Source organism: Myotis lucifugus, unplaced genomic scaffold (assembly GCF_000147115.1).
Source record: "Myotis lucifugus unplaced genomic scaffold, Myoluc2.0 scaffold_45, whole genome shotgun sequence".
In the NCBI taxonomy this organism is placed as follows: domain Eukaryota; kingdom Metazoa; phylum Chordata; class Mammalia; order Chiroptera; family Vespertilionidae; genus Myotis; species Myotis lucifugus.
In genome coordinates this window covers 7,101,412-7,117,079 of record NW_005871093.1, presented here as the reverse complement: position 1 = coordinate 7,117,079, position 15,668 = coordinate 7,101,412, and the positions used below count along the sequence as shown (strand labels likewise).

General features: G+C 44.2%; 1 protein-coding gene across 1 annotated transcript in view; it reads left to right on the top strand.

Annotated features, from left to right (window-relative positions):
• The first annotated feature begins 932 nt into the window (after nt 1–932).
• Nucleotides 933–15,668, top strand: part of CUX1 (cut like homeobox 1) — a 281,408-nt gene continuing 266,672 nt past the window's right edge. Inside the window, 2 exon segments of the mRNA XM_023753423.1 lie at nt 933–1,013; nt 1,127–1,237. Of these exon segments, the coding sequence (XP_023609191.1) occupies nt 933–1,013; nt 1,127–1,237 (192 nt within the window).

The following is a 15,668-nucleotide window of genomic DNA, read 5'->3' as shown; positions in this document are numbered from 1 at the left end:
TGGAGAAACTCTCACCTGCTTCCTGCATGGTTCTGGATGGATTTTCATTTTTATTTTACTTGCCTTTCAGCCTTTGATGGGGTCCTTGCTCTGTTGTGCCTGCGCCTGGGGGGAATAGTCAGGACCATTGAGAAGCCACTTGGGACAGCCACTTTAATCCTAAGCAGAATGTGCTAGTGTGTGTCTTTAAAATGGGCCTCTCGGTGGCTATGGGAACGTGTCCTTGAGCTCCTGCTGTCAGCCAGGAACACCTTTTTGGGCCCATCTGCTGTAGGCTTGTTTGAAACTGATCCTTTTGGTGGCTACTCCCAGAATTCCTGAGGTCAGGGCACAGGTTCTTTGCTGCTTTGAGTATCAGTTTGTTGTGTATAGCAGAGCCCAGAGCCCAGAGCCCTTAGCCTTTAACAGGTCCTTTTATAGGGAACCCATTCCTGGTGCTTCTCAGAATCCCAGTACCAGTGAAATAGTTTGAGAATAACCAATAAGCCTCATTCTGAATGTTTATAAGATATTAGAAATACCTTGGAATTTACCTTATAAAAGTCCCTCTTGAAAACAAGTAACAGGTTAAATGATGTCTAGCCTGTAGTAAGCCCCACAATAAATATTTGTTGAATGAAAACAAATGAAGCATCATTACAAAAGATTCCGGATCCACACACTGTTGAAGGACAGCCAAACAGAATGCCCTCATGAGAAGCGCAGAGAGAATCCGAAGGACAGAGCACAGAGACATGACAAGAAGAAACACTTGTTAAGAACAGAAGAAGCGAGTGACTCCAGGGAGGGATGCCATTTGGGCATTGGCCTCACCTGGTTTTAGCAAAAAGAAAAAAAAGTATCTGTATGCACTATTATAGAAACAGTCATTTGTGAGGTGGTGTCAATATACACATCAAAGCTGAGCGAGTTTGGTTTTCTCAAACTAGCGCATGGGGCTGGATGGGAACCGTGTGATTGTGTCTCTTTCCTTGTCCACAGCCCCCAGCGCCGCCTCTGTCGACGAGTTGACAGTCCCTGGAGCACAGGGGCTGTCCCCAGTGTTCTGGTCAAATGCAAATATGATCCCCTCTGGTACAAACTGCAATTACAATCTTGTCTTCCCTTTTTTTGTCTCTCTTGACAGAGGGAACTCGATGCCACCGCAACAGTATTGGCAAACCGGCAAGATGAAAGCGAGCAGTCTAGAAAGCGGCTCATTGAGCAGAGCCGAGAGTTCAAGAAGAACACTCCAGAGGTGAGGCAGCATTCTGGCCAGGTCTCTCTGCAGGGGTCTCACTGTCCTGTACATAATCAGAAGACATGTTGTAAGCATTTAATTTCTCTCAGACAGTCTGCCTTCTTTTGATGGCCCTCAGCCCTGTACCAGCAGACTGCATGCTTCCACGAGGGCTGGAGAATGCGGGCACTGACAGGTTGTTTGAGCAAATTAAAGCACGAGCTATTTGCAGATGCAGACACTGCATTCTGGGTCTTCGAGAATACGTGGCCAGGTGTGTGGCCAGGTCAGACCCTTGAGCCCATCCCGATCTCTGGCCCCTGCCCTCCATGCCCACACTACCCCCAAGTCCATGGAGGGTCACTGAGTGTGAGGATGTAGTTGGTGGAGGGCAGGCGGGGTGTCTGAGGACTGCCCACATCTCAGGATGCATATGCCAATACTTCTTGTAAATCAGACATTTAATCTGGTAAGGCCTTTTAAATGCCTCTGTTTCCTGAAATATGCTTTAAAGGGCACTGGAAATGTGCTCTTTATGTGCTCCTGTGTGTGTGTGTGTGTGTGTGTGTGTGTGTGTGTGTGTGTGTGAAGTTTGTGTTCGGAGGACAGTGGAGTAGTTAGGTCAGCAGATTTGGCCCCGTCTCCCAGGCCTCCAGATTCTTCCTTGGAGGACAAAGGGACAGGCCTGGAAGAATAGCTGCTTTCTGGGAGGGTGCCTTTAACTTTCACAATATACCTCATTTACAATATACAGAAATCCTGGAAAATGGTACGTGAATTGAATTTTTAAAAGTGGACTTAAGTGTTCCAAGGAGATTGCTATTTAAGTGAGTGCTATTGTGAATCATTTGGGGAAACAAATAATTAACCCTCTGTTTTCAGAATAAATATGTTGGGAGAAAACATGATAGCTCAGGGGAAAGAGAAAGGGCTCTAGGGGCAGACCTACCTAAAGGCTTTTAATTTGAGACCCACTATTTACCCTCTCCACTCCACCCCGCCCTGTGTGGATCTGCCATATTTCGACAGACCAAAAATGCAGATTAAAGTAATTCATGCCTGGGGGTTGCTGCCCTTGGCAGTTTCGGGGGAGCCTCTATTCTCCATGTTCCTCCTTGTCCCGAGTAAAGACAGGCGCAAAGAAAGGAACCAAGGATAGGACCCTTTGTTGCCTCCTTCTCTTGGGCTGCTTCAGGGTAGGTCTTCCTAGAGCAGTGATGGCGAACCTATGACACACGTGTCAGAGGTGACACGCGAACTCATATTTTTGGTTGATTTTTTCTTTGTTAAATGGCATTTAAATATATAAAATAAATATAAAAAATATAAGTCTTTGTTTTACTATGGTTGCAAATATCAAAAAATTTCTATATGTGACATGGCACCAGAGTTAAGTTAGGGTTTTTCAAAATGCTGACACGCTGAGCTCAAAAGGTTCGCCATCACTGGCCTAGAGAGTCTTGCAGTGGGGTTTCCCAAGCTCTCGTCCTTGACTTTGTTTCCCCCCGACCTCTGCCATGTCTGTCTCTCGAGCCACTCCCAGCACCATTCCAGTAAGCAACCGTCACCTGCTGTCCTGTGTTCTTACTGCCCTCCCTTGGGGACTGTATGTCCAGGAGTGACCATAGAAAAAAGGTTAGACAACCTTAAGTAAACCTAATCTGTCATATGACAAGGACTGTGAGGAGGATGAAGCAGAGAACTGGATTCTTGGCTATTCCTCTGGAGCCCCAGATTCTTGTTAGCTGCCAAGGGCCTGTTCCAGGCGAGGAGGGGCATGTTTCACCCGGCCACCCAGTGCTGCACTCAGTTGGTAAATGTTGATTGTACTGAACTGGGCCCAGTCTCTCCATTGATGTCTAAGTGGGCCTCGTTTTGCAGGAACTGGGGACCAGCTCACACAGTTTGTGTTGCATCCCATGCCAGTTACTTGAAAAAGCATAACCTTAAACTGCATTTTATTTCCTAATCCCAATAAATAGAAGAGGCTTGTGAAGGAAGCAGCCTGGTTGATACATGCCTTTTGGGGCACTGTTTTTCAGGGCACAGTTTTAAATGTTGTTTTCTGTGGAGAAAGGGACCAAGAAACTCCCCTGTGAGAGGATGGAAGTTGCCATCCCGCTTGTTTCTGGCCTCTGCTAGTTGGTCGAGGCTGGTACCCACTCGGGCTGCTTCCACTGCAGTAGGGAGAGTCTGGCTGTAGCACGAATCTCAGGAAGTGTAGAAGGGTGAAGCTGCTTGCAGGCTCCCGCCCCCACCCCTCCCCTTGCGTTTTCCTATCCCAGGTTCATCCTGGAAACCTATAGGGGGTCCCTGTGGGAACCCTGAGGCAAGACTGATAGAGATGACTGGCATATTCACTTATGCCACCAACCAGAATCTTCTCTTTGAAATTTTGAAGCCACTTAAGGCCATGGTGGGGGTGGGTAGCTGCAGCTGGGGTCCTCTGGGGTACACAGAGGGAGGGGAGTATGTGAGAGGTAGACTGGTGGTAAATGTGGGGGCTCTGGTGAGTATGGGGCCTGGGATCTAGAGGGGATATTGGATTGTCACTTTGGGGTTTCAGATCAGAGGAGCCCGACTTCTCTTTGACATTAGTCACTTCTCCTGATTCCACCACTGGACAGATTATTAAACAAGGAAGGAAACCGATTGCCATTTACTATAGAGGGAACATGCTAGAAGATGGACCTGTGAAAATGAAGGTTGCTTAGAACTTTGTTGGCTTGCTGGGAGGAAAGGTATCTTTTCATGTGGATACAGACTAGGATCCTCATGCTTCACATGGTTGGCCGAGTGAGGCCCGGGGGCCACTGAGGCAGACCAGGGCCAGTGGTGCTCTTGCTGCTGTCGCACCAAGTGTGTTGATTCTCAGTGAAAAAGCTGGGATTCCTCTTTGTTCTGGGTAAGAAGGAAATGTCCTCCCAGTGTTTGTTGAATATCCAATAAGTTTAATATGCAGGATTAGGCACCAGGGTGAAGGCAGAGGTGAGTAAGGTTGTCCCTCGACAGGGAATTTGTATTTTCCTGGGCTGGGCCTGCCCAAGGGCAACTGGGAAACCTTAAGTCCAGAGGGACAGGTGGGCTCTGACAGGAGGCTTCGGGAAAGGCAGGCGGAGTCTGACAGGCTGGATCACTCCCCCAGGACAAGCCACAGGAACACAGAGAGGCAGGCGCCGGGGTGGCCAGAGCCTTGAATATCGTTTGTTTAGAATGATTTTTTTTAAGTTTCAGTTTTATGTCATTAGATTAACACCTTTATAGTCAGTTGATGTTATTGCTTATTTCTTTTTACCCTTAGAATTATAGTTAATTTGAAGGAGATTGCAGTGACTCTGCAAATAAAGTTTTATGCATTTCTTTGATTGCAAAAATGAGTTCCTTTCAAAGAAAAACATTTTCAATTTTGTAACTAAACATTCATTTCCTACTGAATTAATAATTGGGAGTTGAACATAAAAGACTGTGGGGTATTTCTAGGTTGTGTAGCTTTCCATATTATTTTTGCAGGTGACTTACTGGCTGTTGCCATTGGGCAAATTACTTAACCTCCCAAAGTCTCAGTTTCATCATCTATAAAAAGTGTAATAACAGGGCCCAGCTCACAGGATTGATAGGTGTGTGTGTGGAGGCTCTGCACCGACCTGGCACCTGGCGTCCAGTCTGTGTCTGTTACTAGAATTAACTTAGAACGAGTACCTTGGAATGCATGAGATGCAGCTGATTTCTGCTCCTCAAAGCTAGTTCAGGGAACTTTAAAAAACACACAACAAATACAGGTAATTTCAGCCCAAAGTGTTCCAAAAGCTGGTTTGTAATAACAGTTTATCATTTTACAAGATACCTTTTGAACATCTTCCATGTGCCAGACGGTTTGGCCCTGGGGGTAAAATCCTGTCCCCTTCTTACCTTCCTACCTTGCACGTAGAACATCCTGACACCGTGTATTCAGTGCTAGGATAGTATAACTGGAACCTTCTGCATGTAGACTTTCACCCAGAAACATTCACATATCCATGGTGGGAAGGATCTAAGCCACAAGCACCTCAGTAACTCTTACTGTAGATAGACAGGGCTGCTTTTTAAGCCTTGCTTCTCAACCTTTGCAATATTGGTGAATGTTAAGGACCCACTCCCCTGAGAAATGCATGTATTTCCATAGCGTTTCTCTTGGACTCTGAAACTCACCTGGACCACTGACTTAGAGAACAGCTCTGGGCACACATCGGCAGTCTCGGCATGCCACTCTGGGAGCATCTTGTGTGACTCCTCCTTCACCCTCCTCCTTGTTGTGCCCAGGGTAGGAGGGATGAAAGGAGGGGCAGGGGCTGTGTGAGGGATCACTGCCAAGGCCCTGACCTCTGGGCAGAGGCCACTGTGCTCCAGCCTCCAAGCTGGGCACTAAGGTGGTGGAACCAGGCCACCTCCGGTTGGATTGGGGCCCCGCAGGCTGGCAGCAGGCACAGACATCTCTGCGTTGGATGAAGCTTTGCTCCTGCCTGCGGTTGGTGAAGGGCAAGGCCAGCCAGGTGGCAGTGTCTGCAGGGGAGGGTAAGCAGTAGCTGTCTCAAGGCCTAGTGGTGTTAGAACTGTGTGCAGTGTAGGCCAAACCCCTTGCCTTCTGCTTTTCTGTTGCTTTGATCAGAGATCTGAGGCACAGGCAAGCCAGGAATATCTTTGATGCCCCAAATGGCATCTGTATTGATAAAGTTGACTGCAGATTGGATCAGTGGTGACATAGAAGCATGTAGGTGCCACCACCCAGAAACCCCCAGGGCACTCGGCCAGTTCCTCACTCCTGGAAACTGAGTTATTTTCTGTTGGGTACTGTAAAAGGGACAGCACTAGAGTTTCATGATTCTGCCTAGGAATTGCTTTTTTTCTTGCTTTTCCACTTGGTTAATTTTTATGTTTGGCCCCCAGACCAAAGTTTGACTTGAGGTTGCCACAGCTACTGCTCAGCCAAGCTGAGACTTGAACCCAGGCAGTATGAGCCCAGAGTCGATTCTCTTAACTGTGGGGCTGTGCTGCCCCCCGACAGGCCCATAAGCTGGAGCAAACGCAGATGCAGCTCTGTGCAGTGCAGGCCCTAAGGTGAGGACACAGGATGTTTGCAGGGGAAGAGTTCCAGCTCACCGGCCTGTGCTCTTAGAATGAGATGCTTGATTGCCAGAAGAGAAGTCTTCAGTGTTGGACTTGTTTCCAGAAAGAGCACGGAGATGCTTTTTGTTTTATTACAATTATTTTCAGAAAGGACAGGACCATCCTTTATGGGGGTGAGAGGAGGAGACCCACAGACCCAAGATGCAGTGATTTTTATCATAATACATGCTCAGGGTTTGTTTTTGTGCTGTCATTGTGTTCAGCTCCTACCCTATAATGTGTCTTAGGTGTCTCTCTCTGTGACTTTGCAAGGTTCATTTATATTTCCTGTAGAAGGGGCCACATCTCTTCTGTGAGATTTAAAAGTGAGCTTCAATTCCGGAGCTCTTGTTGGTCAATTTTCCCCCTGATGTATTTTTGTCTAAACATCTCTTCTCTGGAGTGTTAATCCTCATGACACCTCGTCTACCACGCTTACATTCTGGATCTGTTCTCTACATCTGTCCTGCCCAATGCATATGGCTTCTTTTCATGTCACCATTTCTTGTCTCTGCTGTCAACAGCAGAGCAACCCCCAGCCCTGACCATTTGGGACACAGTTCCCCAGGGTCAGCACTGGGACTGACCACCCCTTCCTCACTCGCTGTCCCCACCAGGGCAGGTGGCCCTGGGCCTGACACCAGCTGCAGCCTCGCAGCCCCGCCTCCTGGTCAGCATGCCTAACTGTGACAGGGAATGTTCTTTTTACTGCTGACATAACTGCCTGTTCACTGGCGTTCATTTCCTGAGTGCCAGAATCTTAATTTGCCCTTTCTGTCTCAGGCTAGAATGTTTTTCTGAGTTTTACATTCTTGGGAAACTGTTGTAAAAAATCAGGAGTCACCTTCAGCTATGACTTGGAAAGCAATCTTGCGCCATCATTGAAATGAACTCAATTAGTGGATTCTTTCTGGACTCTGGCAGGTGGGGGAGGGGGGGCGCAGGTGAGTGTCTTCTTTAGGAAAGCCACAGTCATCTTTTCACTGATGAAGATGGATATGAAATCACATGCCCCAACACGGTTCCTTCACACATAAGTCACCTGCTCCCTTTTTGCCGATGTGAGGAAGACAAAAGGATGGAAAGATGCTGCAAAGTTTCAACTCCTTTTTCACTCCCTGTGAGAAAAGGAGTCAGCAGGCTGGGGGAGGGTGGACGGTGGCGGGGGGGGGGGGGAGTAATATATAGTTGTGGCCTAGGCCCAAATACATTTAGTCACTGCCTCTACAGCCTTTATATAGACACTGCAGGGAGTGACTCAGCCTGGAAAAAGAGAGTCACTTAAAAATAAAGTTGAGACTCAAATGGACACGTCCTGCACAGGCTGCCTTGAGATATTGAGGTTTGAGCTTGATTAGAAGCCTGAGGGGTGTCTTTGCTTTTCAGGACCCAGCTGGGGTCCCCCTTGAGTCAGGTAGCTAAGGAGGATTAAAGGAGCTTTCTAAACTCTAAAACAGCATTCAAACGTTTTAGCTGCGATGGGACACGGTTGTGTGTAGGGTAGTAACTCTTACCTTGTTCTAAACAAATTGATGGACTGTGGAAGCCAGTATGGCTCTCTAGTTTACCACTCAGCTTTTGTTTTTGCTTCCATCCTCATAGGAATCTAAAATCAGTGAACACGAAAGACACCAGCATAATGTTTCTTATATCTCATTGGACACTCAAATGGATTCATTGAAGCCCATAGCACTGATTTGACAAGTCTGACTTTTAAAGAGGAGAGCAGACAGACATGTCCCTAGGCACATGGACCTTTAGGAAAGGCAGGGATGGGATGGAGGCTTACAAGCTAAGAAGATCAGGGGCACAGGATGGACACACCAGGTAGGAATACGAGCATCCCCATCATCCAGCAAATTGCTCGTGTTGGGGGTCCAGGAATCTAACCACAGCTCTGTAGCCGAATCTGCAGCTCTGGTACAATTCCTTTCTTCCATTTGTAAAAGGTAAGCACCTGCGTCAGGAGCGGTGCCTTCATTGCGTTTTCATTTAGCCATAGACCTCCATGGACACTTTATGGTGATTATAGTATGAAAGGTCCTGTCAAATCTACAGCATGCATTTAGAAATCTTTCCTTTACAAAACAGAGGTTTTAAAAATGTTAATTACATCACTGTACGATTGATTGGGTTCTCAAACAGGCAGATAATAAAGCTTTGACACAAATTTTATTTTATTATTTTTTTTCTACAGCATTAAAAAGAATTCAAGAAATGCCTTTTTTTTAAGCAATTCTTTAAAAAATTAAATATAGAGTTACCTTATGATCTTACATGTCCGTCCACTCCTAGGTATATATCCTAAAGAACTGAAAACAAGTTCACACAAAAACTTGTATATGAATGTTCATGGCAGCATTATTCAAGATAATCACAAAGTAGAAGCAACCCAGTTGTCCATCAGTGGATGAATTGATAAATAAAATGTGGTCTGTCCATACAATGGAATATTATTATGCAGCTATAAAAAGAAATGAAGCACTGATACGTGTTACAACATGGATGAACTTTGAAAATAATATGCCAAGGAAAGAAGCCAGACACAAAAAGACCTCATATTATATGATTTCATCTATATGAACTGTCTAGTTCTATAGAGACAGAAAGTAGACTAGTAATCGGGTTGCTAGAGGCTGGGGTGAAAAATAGGGAATGACTACTAATGCTTTGGGGTTCCTTTTGGGGATGATGAAAATGTCCTGGAATTAGTAAGTGGTGATAGTTGCACAAATGCCTCTCTTGTGGGAGGTGTGGGAAATCCCTGCATAGGTTTTTTATGCAGTTGTGCTCTTAGACTGAAGAAAATCATAAAAGTATCATGTGAATTTTCATTTTGGCAGTAGCAACTTAGTGTTTAAAAGGCTACTCCGGCATTTGGTAAAATTATAAAGCCCAAATAATCAACTTGTATGTTAATCATTCTAGAATTACCCACCGTTAAGTTATAATAAGACTTTAACTAGCAGAAGTTTAAAAATTAAAAGTGAACTTTTAACTGTTACCAATTAAACTCTTTAAGCCAATATATCAACCCAGGAGGTTACTTTCTTGTTTCTTTTGGGTTCCTAGGAGAGAAAACCTGCCTCTAGTGTGATAATGAATGTAACTTAACCCTCATTCAGCCTCAAGTCAGTAAGTACTGGCCACATTATCCCCCCACATTCCAGAGACCCTGCAGCATGCTCCGAGGCATCATGGAGGCCTGTAGAGCAGAGGAATTTCCTTGGTCTTGGGCAGACTGAACTAAGTCCTAGTAGCTCCATGGTTCACTAGCATTGGGACAGAGACTTAACCTCAATTCCATTACCTGCCAAACTATTCCGCCTACTTCAAGGGGTCATGATGAGGAGCGGATGAGATTCCTGGAAGGTAAATGTACAGTCCAGGACCGGGAGTGAAGTGGAGAGCCAGTAAGTGGTGACACAGATGTTTGGGCTGAGTGACCTTGAGGGAGGTCACTAAACATTCTGAGAGTTGGACCCTGTATATAAAAATAAGCAGAACCAAAAATGAATGTCCCAGCTAGTAGACCGGAAATGAATTCATGTACACAGAGGGTATAGTAGGTGCTCAATAAACACTTTTCCTCCTCTGTTTTTCCCTCCTTCCCTTCCATCTACAGGTAGTTCTGCACTCGTCCAGGGGCCATGGCAATTTGAGGTGCTAAGATACAGCAGGCACTGAGAGAGAAGCTTCCAGTTTTCAAAGAAGGGCAGGCAGGCAGTGACTAAGTAAACAATTGACACACAAGATAATTTCAGGTGGCGATAAGAACTAAAGCAGGACAATATGGCAGTGAGTGAGTGTGGATGGGTGGAGGTTCTTCAGGAAGTTAAAGGAAGTTTTTTAAATCAAAAAATGGAAAATGCCCCTTTGCACATCCCGCCCCCTGGATGAATTTAACAGGTGGTTTAGCACTGGGGTCCCTAAACTGCCTTTCCGGTAAAGGCCTGATTTATCTTTGTTTGCTCTTATCACCCAATTACTTTCAGGCATCAGATGCAGTCCCTCTGCTTTCTAAGACCAGGGACACCGTTTAATTTGGACATTAGAAAGTTAAGGAACATTTGAGTTGGAGGGAGACCTTGCTGAAAAGTGAACTCTTAGGCAGTCAGTGAAGAGTTAATCTCTCAATTTCTGTGTTCTGTGACTGAGTGAGAACTGTGTGGGGAGCCCTGACTTAGGGGCAGCAGGGTGGCTTCTCGAGCCCCAGGCCACACTTTCTGTGAGTGCTGAAAGGCAGTCTGTCCAAACTCACTGAATGTCGACACCGGACCGGCATTCCCTTTCCTTCCTGAGCCCGTGTGTCGCTTCCTTCGTGTGTCTAGCAGCTTTTAAAGGGCTATTTTAAGTATAACAGACAAAGTATTTGAGAGTTTAATAACTGTCCAAAGGAAAAGACTGTAATTAGATTGGTGTGGTGTGTAAGTTTAGTCGAGACCATGTTGAGTTGTATAATCTCTCAGAGCCTCCATTTTCTGATGACAATTATTTTGGAGTTATTGTGACTCTGACAAAATGTTGTGGAATATCCAGAATAACCGTGGTAAATAATAGAAGCTCAATAAATGGCATGTTATTAATATCGAATCTTTTGAAAGGAGAAATTGTACTATTTATGAATGGATTTTAAAGCTACAAATGAACACTAAAATTTTAAAAATACTCTTAAAGCATAGAGAAGACCAGTAGGTCTATAAACTATAAACCTAGTTCCTACTGCAGACTTGAATAGAATCAGTAAAATAAAAATGTGTTCCTTTCATGTGCCTAGATGGTCATTTCTCACCCTTTGCATTAGCTTTACTGTTCGTAGAGTGGAAATATTTGCCATTGGACTCTCTTTGGAAGCTGTTCTTTGAGAGTAGCCAATAACTTATCTTTCTGGTCAGTAACCTCATCTGCCATGCATTTTGAATGGAGAATGCCATGCTATGTAGGATGTAATAATAATTTGGATGCCTCTTCTCAATAAATATCCTTGTAGGGTATAATGGCTAAATGTGAAAGCCATAAAATTTGGTTGAAATCGTGGTGAACTGTTACTTATTAATATTTATTGAGTACTTACTAAGAGCTAAGCATTATGCTAAATGCCTCACAAACATTTCAGTGCCCCTTGCAGTTGCCCCAGGAAGTGGGTGTCATTAGCGTCACATTAGAGTGTTAGCCACCTGCCTACCAGGCAGACAGGCTCCCACGAACCAGGCCGTGACCACTGTACCAAACTGTTTCCTTTTAGCTTCTGGAAGTCAATTTTTATTCATTTCATTGTAAGCGGTTTCTCTTCTTTTAGTTTAAAAATGATTTTTAGTATTGCTTTGAAGTGACATACATTTAAAGGATTTTGTGTGTTTTGGGTGCATTTAGTGGGAGTATACCCAGGAAAGAGCAATTAGGCTAAACTCTAACATTTACTTGTGAATTATTATAAGCCAAAGCACAGGAAAATCTCCCCTTTAATTTTGAGATTATGTTAGTCAAGAAAGAGACAATGGGATGACAAGTCCCACTGATCCTGAGATTTGTTGGCTTAGATTTTTCTTTCTTTGGCCAGGGGCCTGTGGGTGGGGGTGGGTGGGGTTAATCATTGAATATTGATTATTGACTAATGTTGGTTCTTGGTTTTAACTAGCAAATGTGAGTTGCATAAAAAGTAAGTTTACAAGGAGCATTATATGTCTGCCATGCAGAGTATAATAATTTTGTTTGTGGCCCAGTATTTTAACAGGAAGACATATACCTGGTATAGTTGATAAAATTAAGAGTGTTGTATTGGGAATCTGGACACTTGGATTTCTGCTCCTGGCTCTGCTACTGACTGGATTTGAGATCTGAGCAAGCCAGGTGCCACTGTTCTTTGAGAAAGGAGGTGGTGATGCAATGATGTGTGGCTGAGAATTGAGGGCTATGGAGTTTGGCCCTCTCCCTCCTCAAGCTCTCTCGGGTTCATCCTCCCCATGGGCCCAAGATGTAGGTGTTGCCCTTTCTTCTTAGTAGGACTCACCTAATTTACCTCTTGTGCTTTTTCTATTCAGAATTCATTATACGTACAGCAAACAGTCATGGTGCTACCATTGTGTGGGAAACAGGGTGTACCAGGGCCATTCTGTGTTGAGGGCTCTGGTCACTGCAGGAACACAGGAATAACAACAGGTGACATGTATTGAGCACTGTGTGCCCTGAATGCCTATGAAATAGGTACAGTATTTATCTCCATTTTAGAGAAAAGGAAACTGAGGCCAGAGAGGAGAGAGTCCCCTAGGATGTCACAGCCAATGAATGACCAGTGGCACTGGCTGGAGGTTTCAAATCCAGGCCAATCAGCTGCAGGTTTGTGCCAGAGTGGCTCTATGGGGAGTCCTAACTGGGTTCTGGAGGCCTCCGTCCAGGCTTGCAAAGCCTGCTTCTGCCCCAGAGGGGTCCGGCCACATGCAGACACCCTCCCTGCCTGTCTCCCCAGCAGATAGAATTCCTCGTGCATTCAGGGGAGAGAACAGTCTGGATTACTTCTCAAGGGAACAATTTACATCCTGAGCAACTTTCAGCTACGGGACCCCATCTTGGTGTTTCCCTGCTTTACATTGGGAAGGTCACCATTTTAATTCAGAAAGCTAATTGGGGCCCCAATTTAACCCCATATTTATTTATTCTTTCATTTACTGACTCTACCGTATACTGGGGACACTTTAAAGAGGGCTGTCTGCAAAGAGGTCTGTGATCAAGTATCCTGAGGTTGGACGGTTGACAACAGTTCAGCTTTTCCCAGGGTCTCTGCCTTGTGGGGTGGGCACGACCTCAGTGCCTGATATCTCCCACACTGCCTTCCCTGTTGTGCCATTAGAACGTTGCATTTGTAAGGTAAGGAATACCTTTCAGCCCTGAGAAAGATTTGCATCAGCCAGACCCTGTTCTTATCCTAGGGAGCGGCTCAGGCAGAAAGACTCAGAAGGTTCAGCCACCTCTGCCTCTCCTGACCCACTTAAACCTCACTCAGGATTTTACCTGCAGTAGTTCTTTTATACATGAAGCGTGAAACGGGTTAATTATTTTCATATGAAATAATTTCTAGCATTCTAAAAAATATAGAAAACAAAAAAAAGGCTTTCATGTCCTTCATGAAGATTAGGTAGATGTTTACATTTTGCCCATTTGCTTCTGATGCTTCTTTTTTTTAAAATAGAAATAAAAGATTACTATGAAAACCCCATTTCCATGTCTCCCCCTTCCATTCTTCCTCACATATGAACCCCATTCTAAAACCATACTTTATTTCCATGTGCTTTTTTGCACTCATTACAATGTTTACACATTCATAAACAATAGTTATTGTTTTAGATATACATGTATTTTACTATTTATATAAATGGGTTTATGCAAATGGTATCTGGCTATGTATGTATATATCCCTTGACACTTTGTCTTTTTCACCCAGTATTACCTTTTAGAGATGTAGCTGAGTGTGTACATGCATGTAGTTTATTCTTTTAAGTTGGGACACACTATCCCACCGTGTGCACGAACCACAGAAGATGTATACATTGCCCTGTTGAGATGGCAAGCGGATTTTTGGTTGTTGACACTTTATTATTACACGTGTCCTAGGGAGTGAGCTCAGGAGTTCCCTGGGGTGGACACCCAGAAGTGCAGTCTCTAATCACAGCTGCACCAGGTAGTTGCTCTCCAGGGGAGTGGCATGCTGTTATTCTCCCACTGGCCAGCTCCCACTACCTGTTCTGGCTGTATCCTCAGTGATTTGTTCTATATTTTCTTATTTCTCATGTGGGTGAAGATCCCTTTTGTACAAAGACTGGCCTATACAGTTTCCTTTGTTGTGTCTTAACTGCTCATATTCTTTGGCCATTTTCTTACTGAACTGTTTTGCTGTTTTTCTTGTAGGAAATTTCAATATTCGGAATCTGGGTCCTTTGTGCAAGTGTACTTTGCTGATGTCGCCTCCGACTTATCCTTTCACTATGTTTATGGGGCAGTTGTCACCTGGAAAATTTTAATTTTATTCTTTCGAATTTTTCCAGTTTTTGATATAACGTTTATGTTTTAAGTTTAATCTTATCTCAGAAATTGTCCCTATGCTGATGTCACAAAGATAGTCTCTCTTGTTTTCTTGCCATAGTTTTTTGGTTTTGCTTTTCACATTAGGCCCGTAAAGCTTTTGTGTGGGTGGTGAGGATCCGATTTATCTTTGTCCATCGAGAGCCTTTCATTCCCAAACCATTACCATCCAGTCCACCTTTCCCCAGTGAGTTGCCTTTAGCACCTCTGTCAGGTGCGATGCCCCCTTCTAGGCTCCTGGTCCATCACTATTGTCTGCTTGTTTGTTCCTGCACCAACCCTACCCTGTCCTGGTGATTATTACTGTGTAATTACCACCGTTATTTTCATAGCATTACTAAGTCTTGATTTCTGGTAGGGGAAGGCCCCCACCCTCATTGCTTTTCAAAATTATCTAGACTATTCTTTCATATGTCTTTTAGAATCATTTATTTGGTTCCATTTTAAAAATTCTGCTGGGTTTTTATTGGAATTTCATTGAATTTGTAGGTTAATATGGGGAGACTTTATAAAGTGTTTAGAGTTTTGATGGAGTTATTTTAGATCTTATTCTTGGATGAATTTCATTCCATGTATGACTCCAGGGATCCATGAAAACTACACACTCTTACTCTAGTTCACTGTGTGGATACAAAATAGTCAAAATTGAAGGATTGATCATTGTAGTCTGGAGCCAGGCATAAAAATAAACCCCACTGTGTTATCATAGGTGGCTGTGATTAACATCAGGGGAAAGGTCAGCTGTGGGCCTCCTAACATTGACAGTTTCCTTCAGAAGATTAAGTGGTTCTTCATTTTTGGCCCAGGTCATCAGTAGCTTAAAGCCATTACTGTCTATTGGCTGTTTGGTTTGTCTGAAATATGGGGCTGGTCTCAGCCTATTTCCCTGGGGTCAGGTGTGTTCACATAATCAAAGTGCCAGGAACTCATATCGTGTGTGTGTGTGTGTGTGTGTGTGTGTGTGTACAAATTAGCTTTTGGGGGAAGAGTGCTGGGGGAAGAATGCACAGTGCCGTTTTGTACCTTTGCATTTTAAAGTACCTTTGCATTTTAAAATGTGTTCTTTCTTATTAGAGTGTTTTCAAGCTTATTTTTGAGATAGGCTTGTTCAGCCACACACACAGTTCCATGTGCTTTCAAAATTGACCATTTATGAAGCTGTCTACCATTGGTAAAATGAAGAAAAAGAAAGATTCATTTTCTGTCGATGTGTGTTCAGGGATTTTCTGCA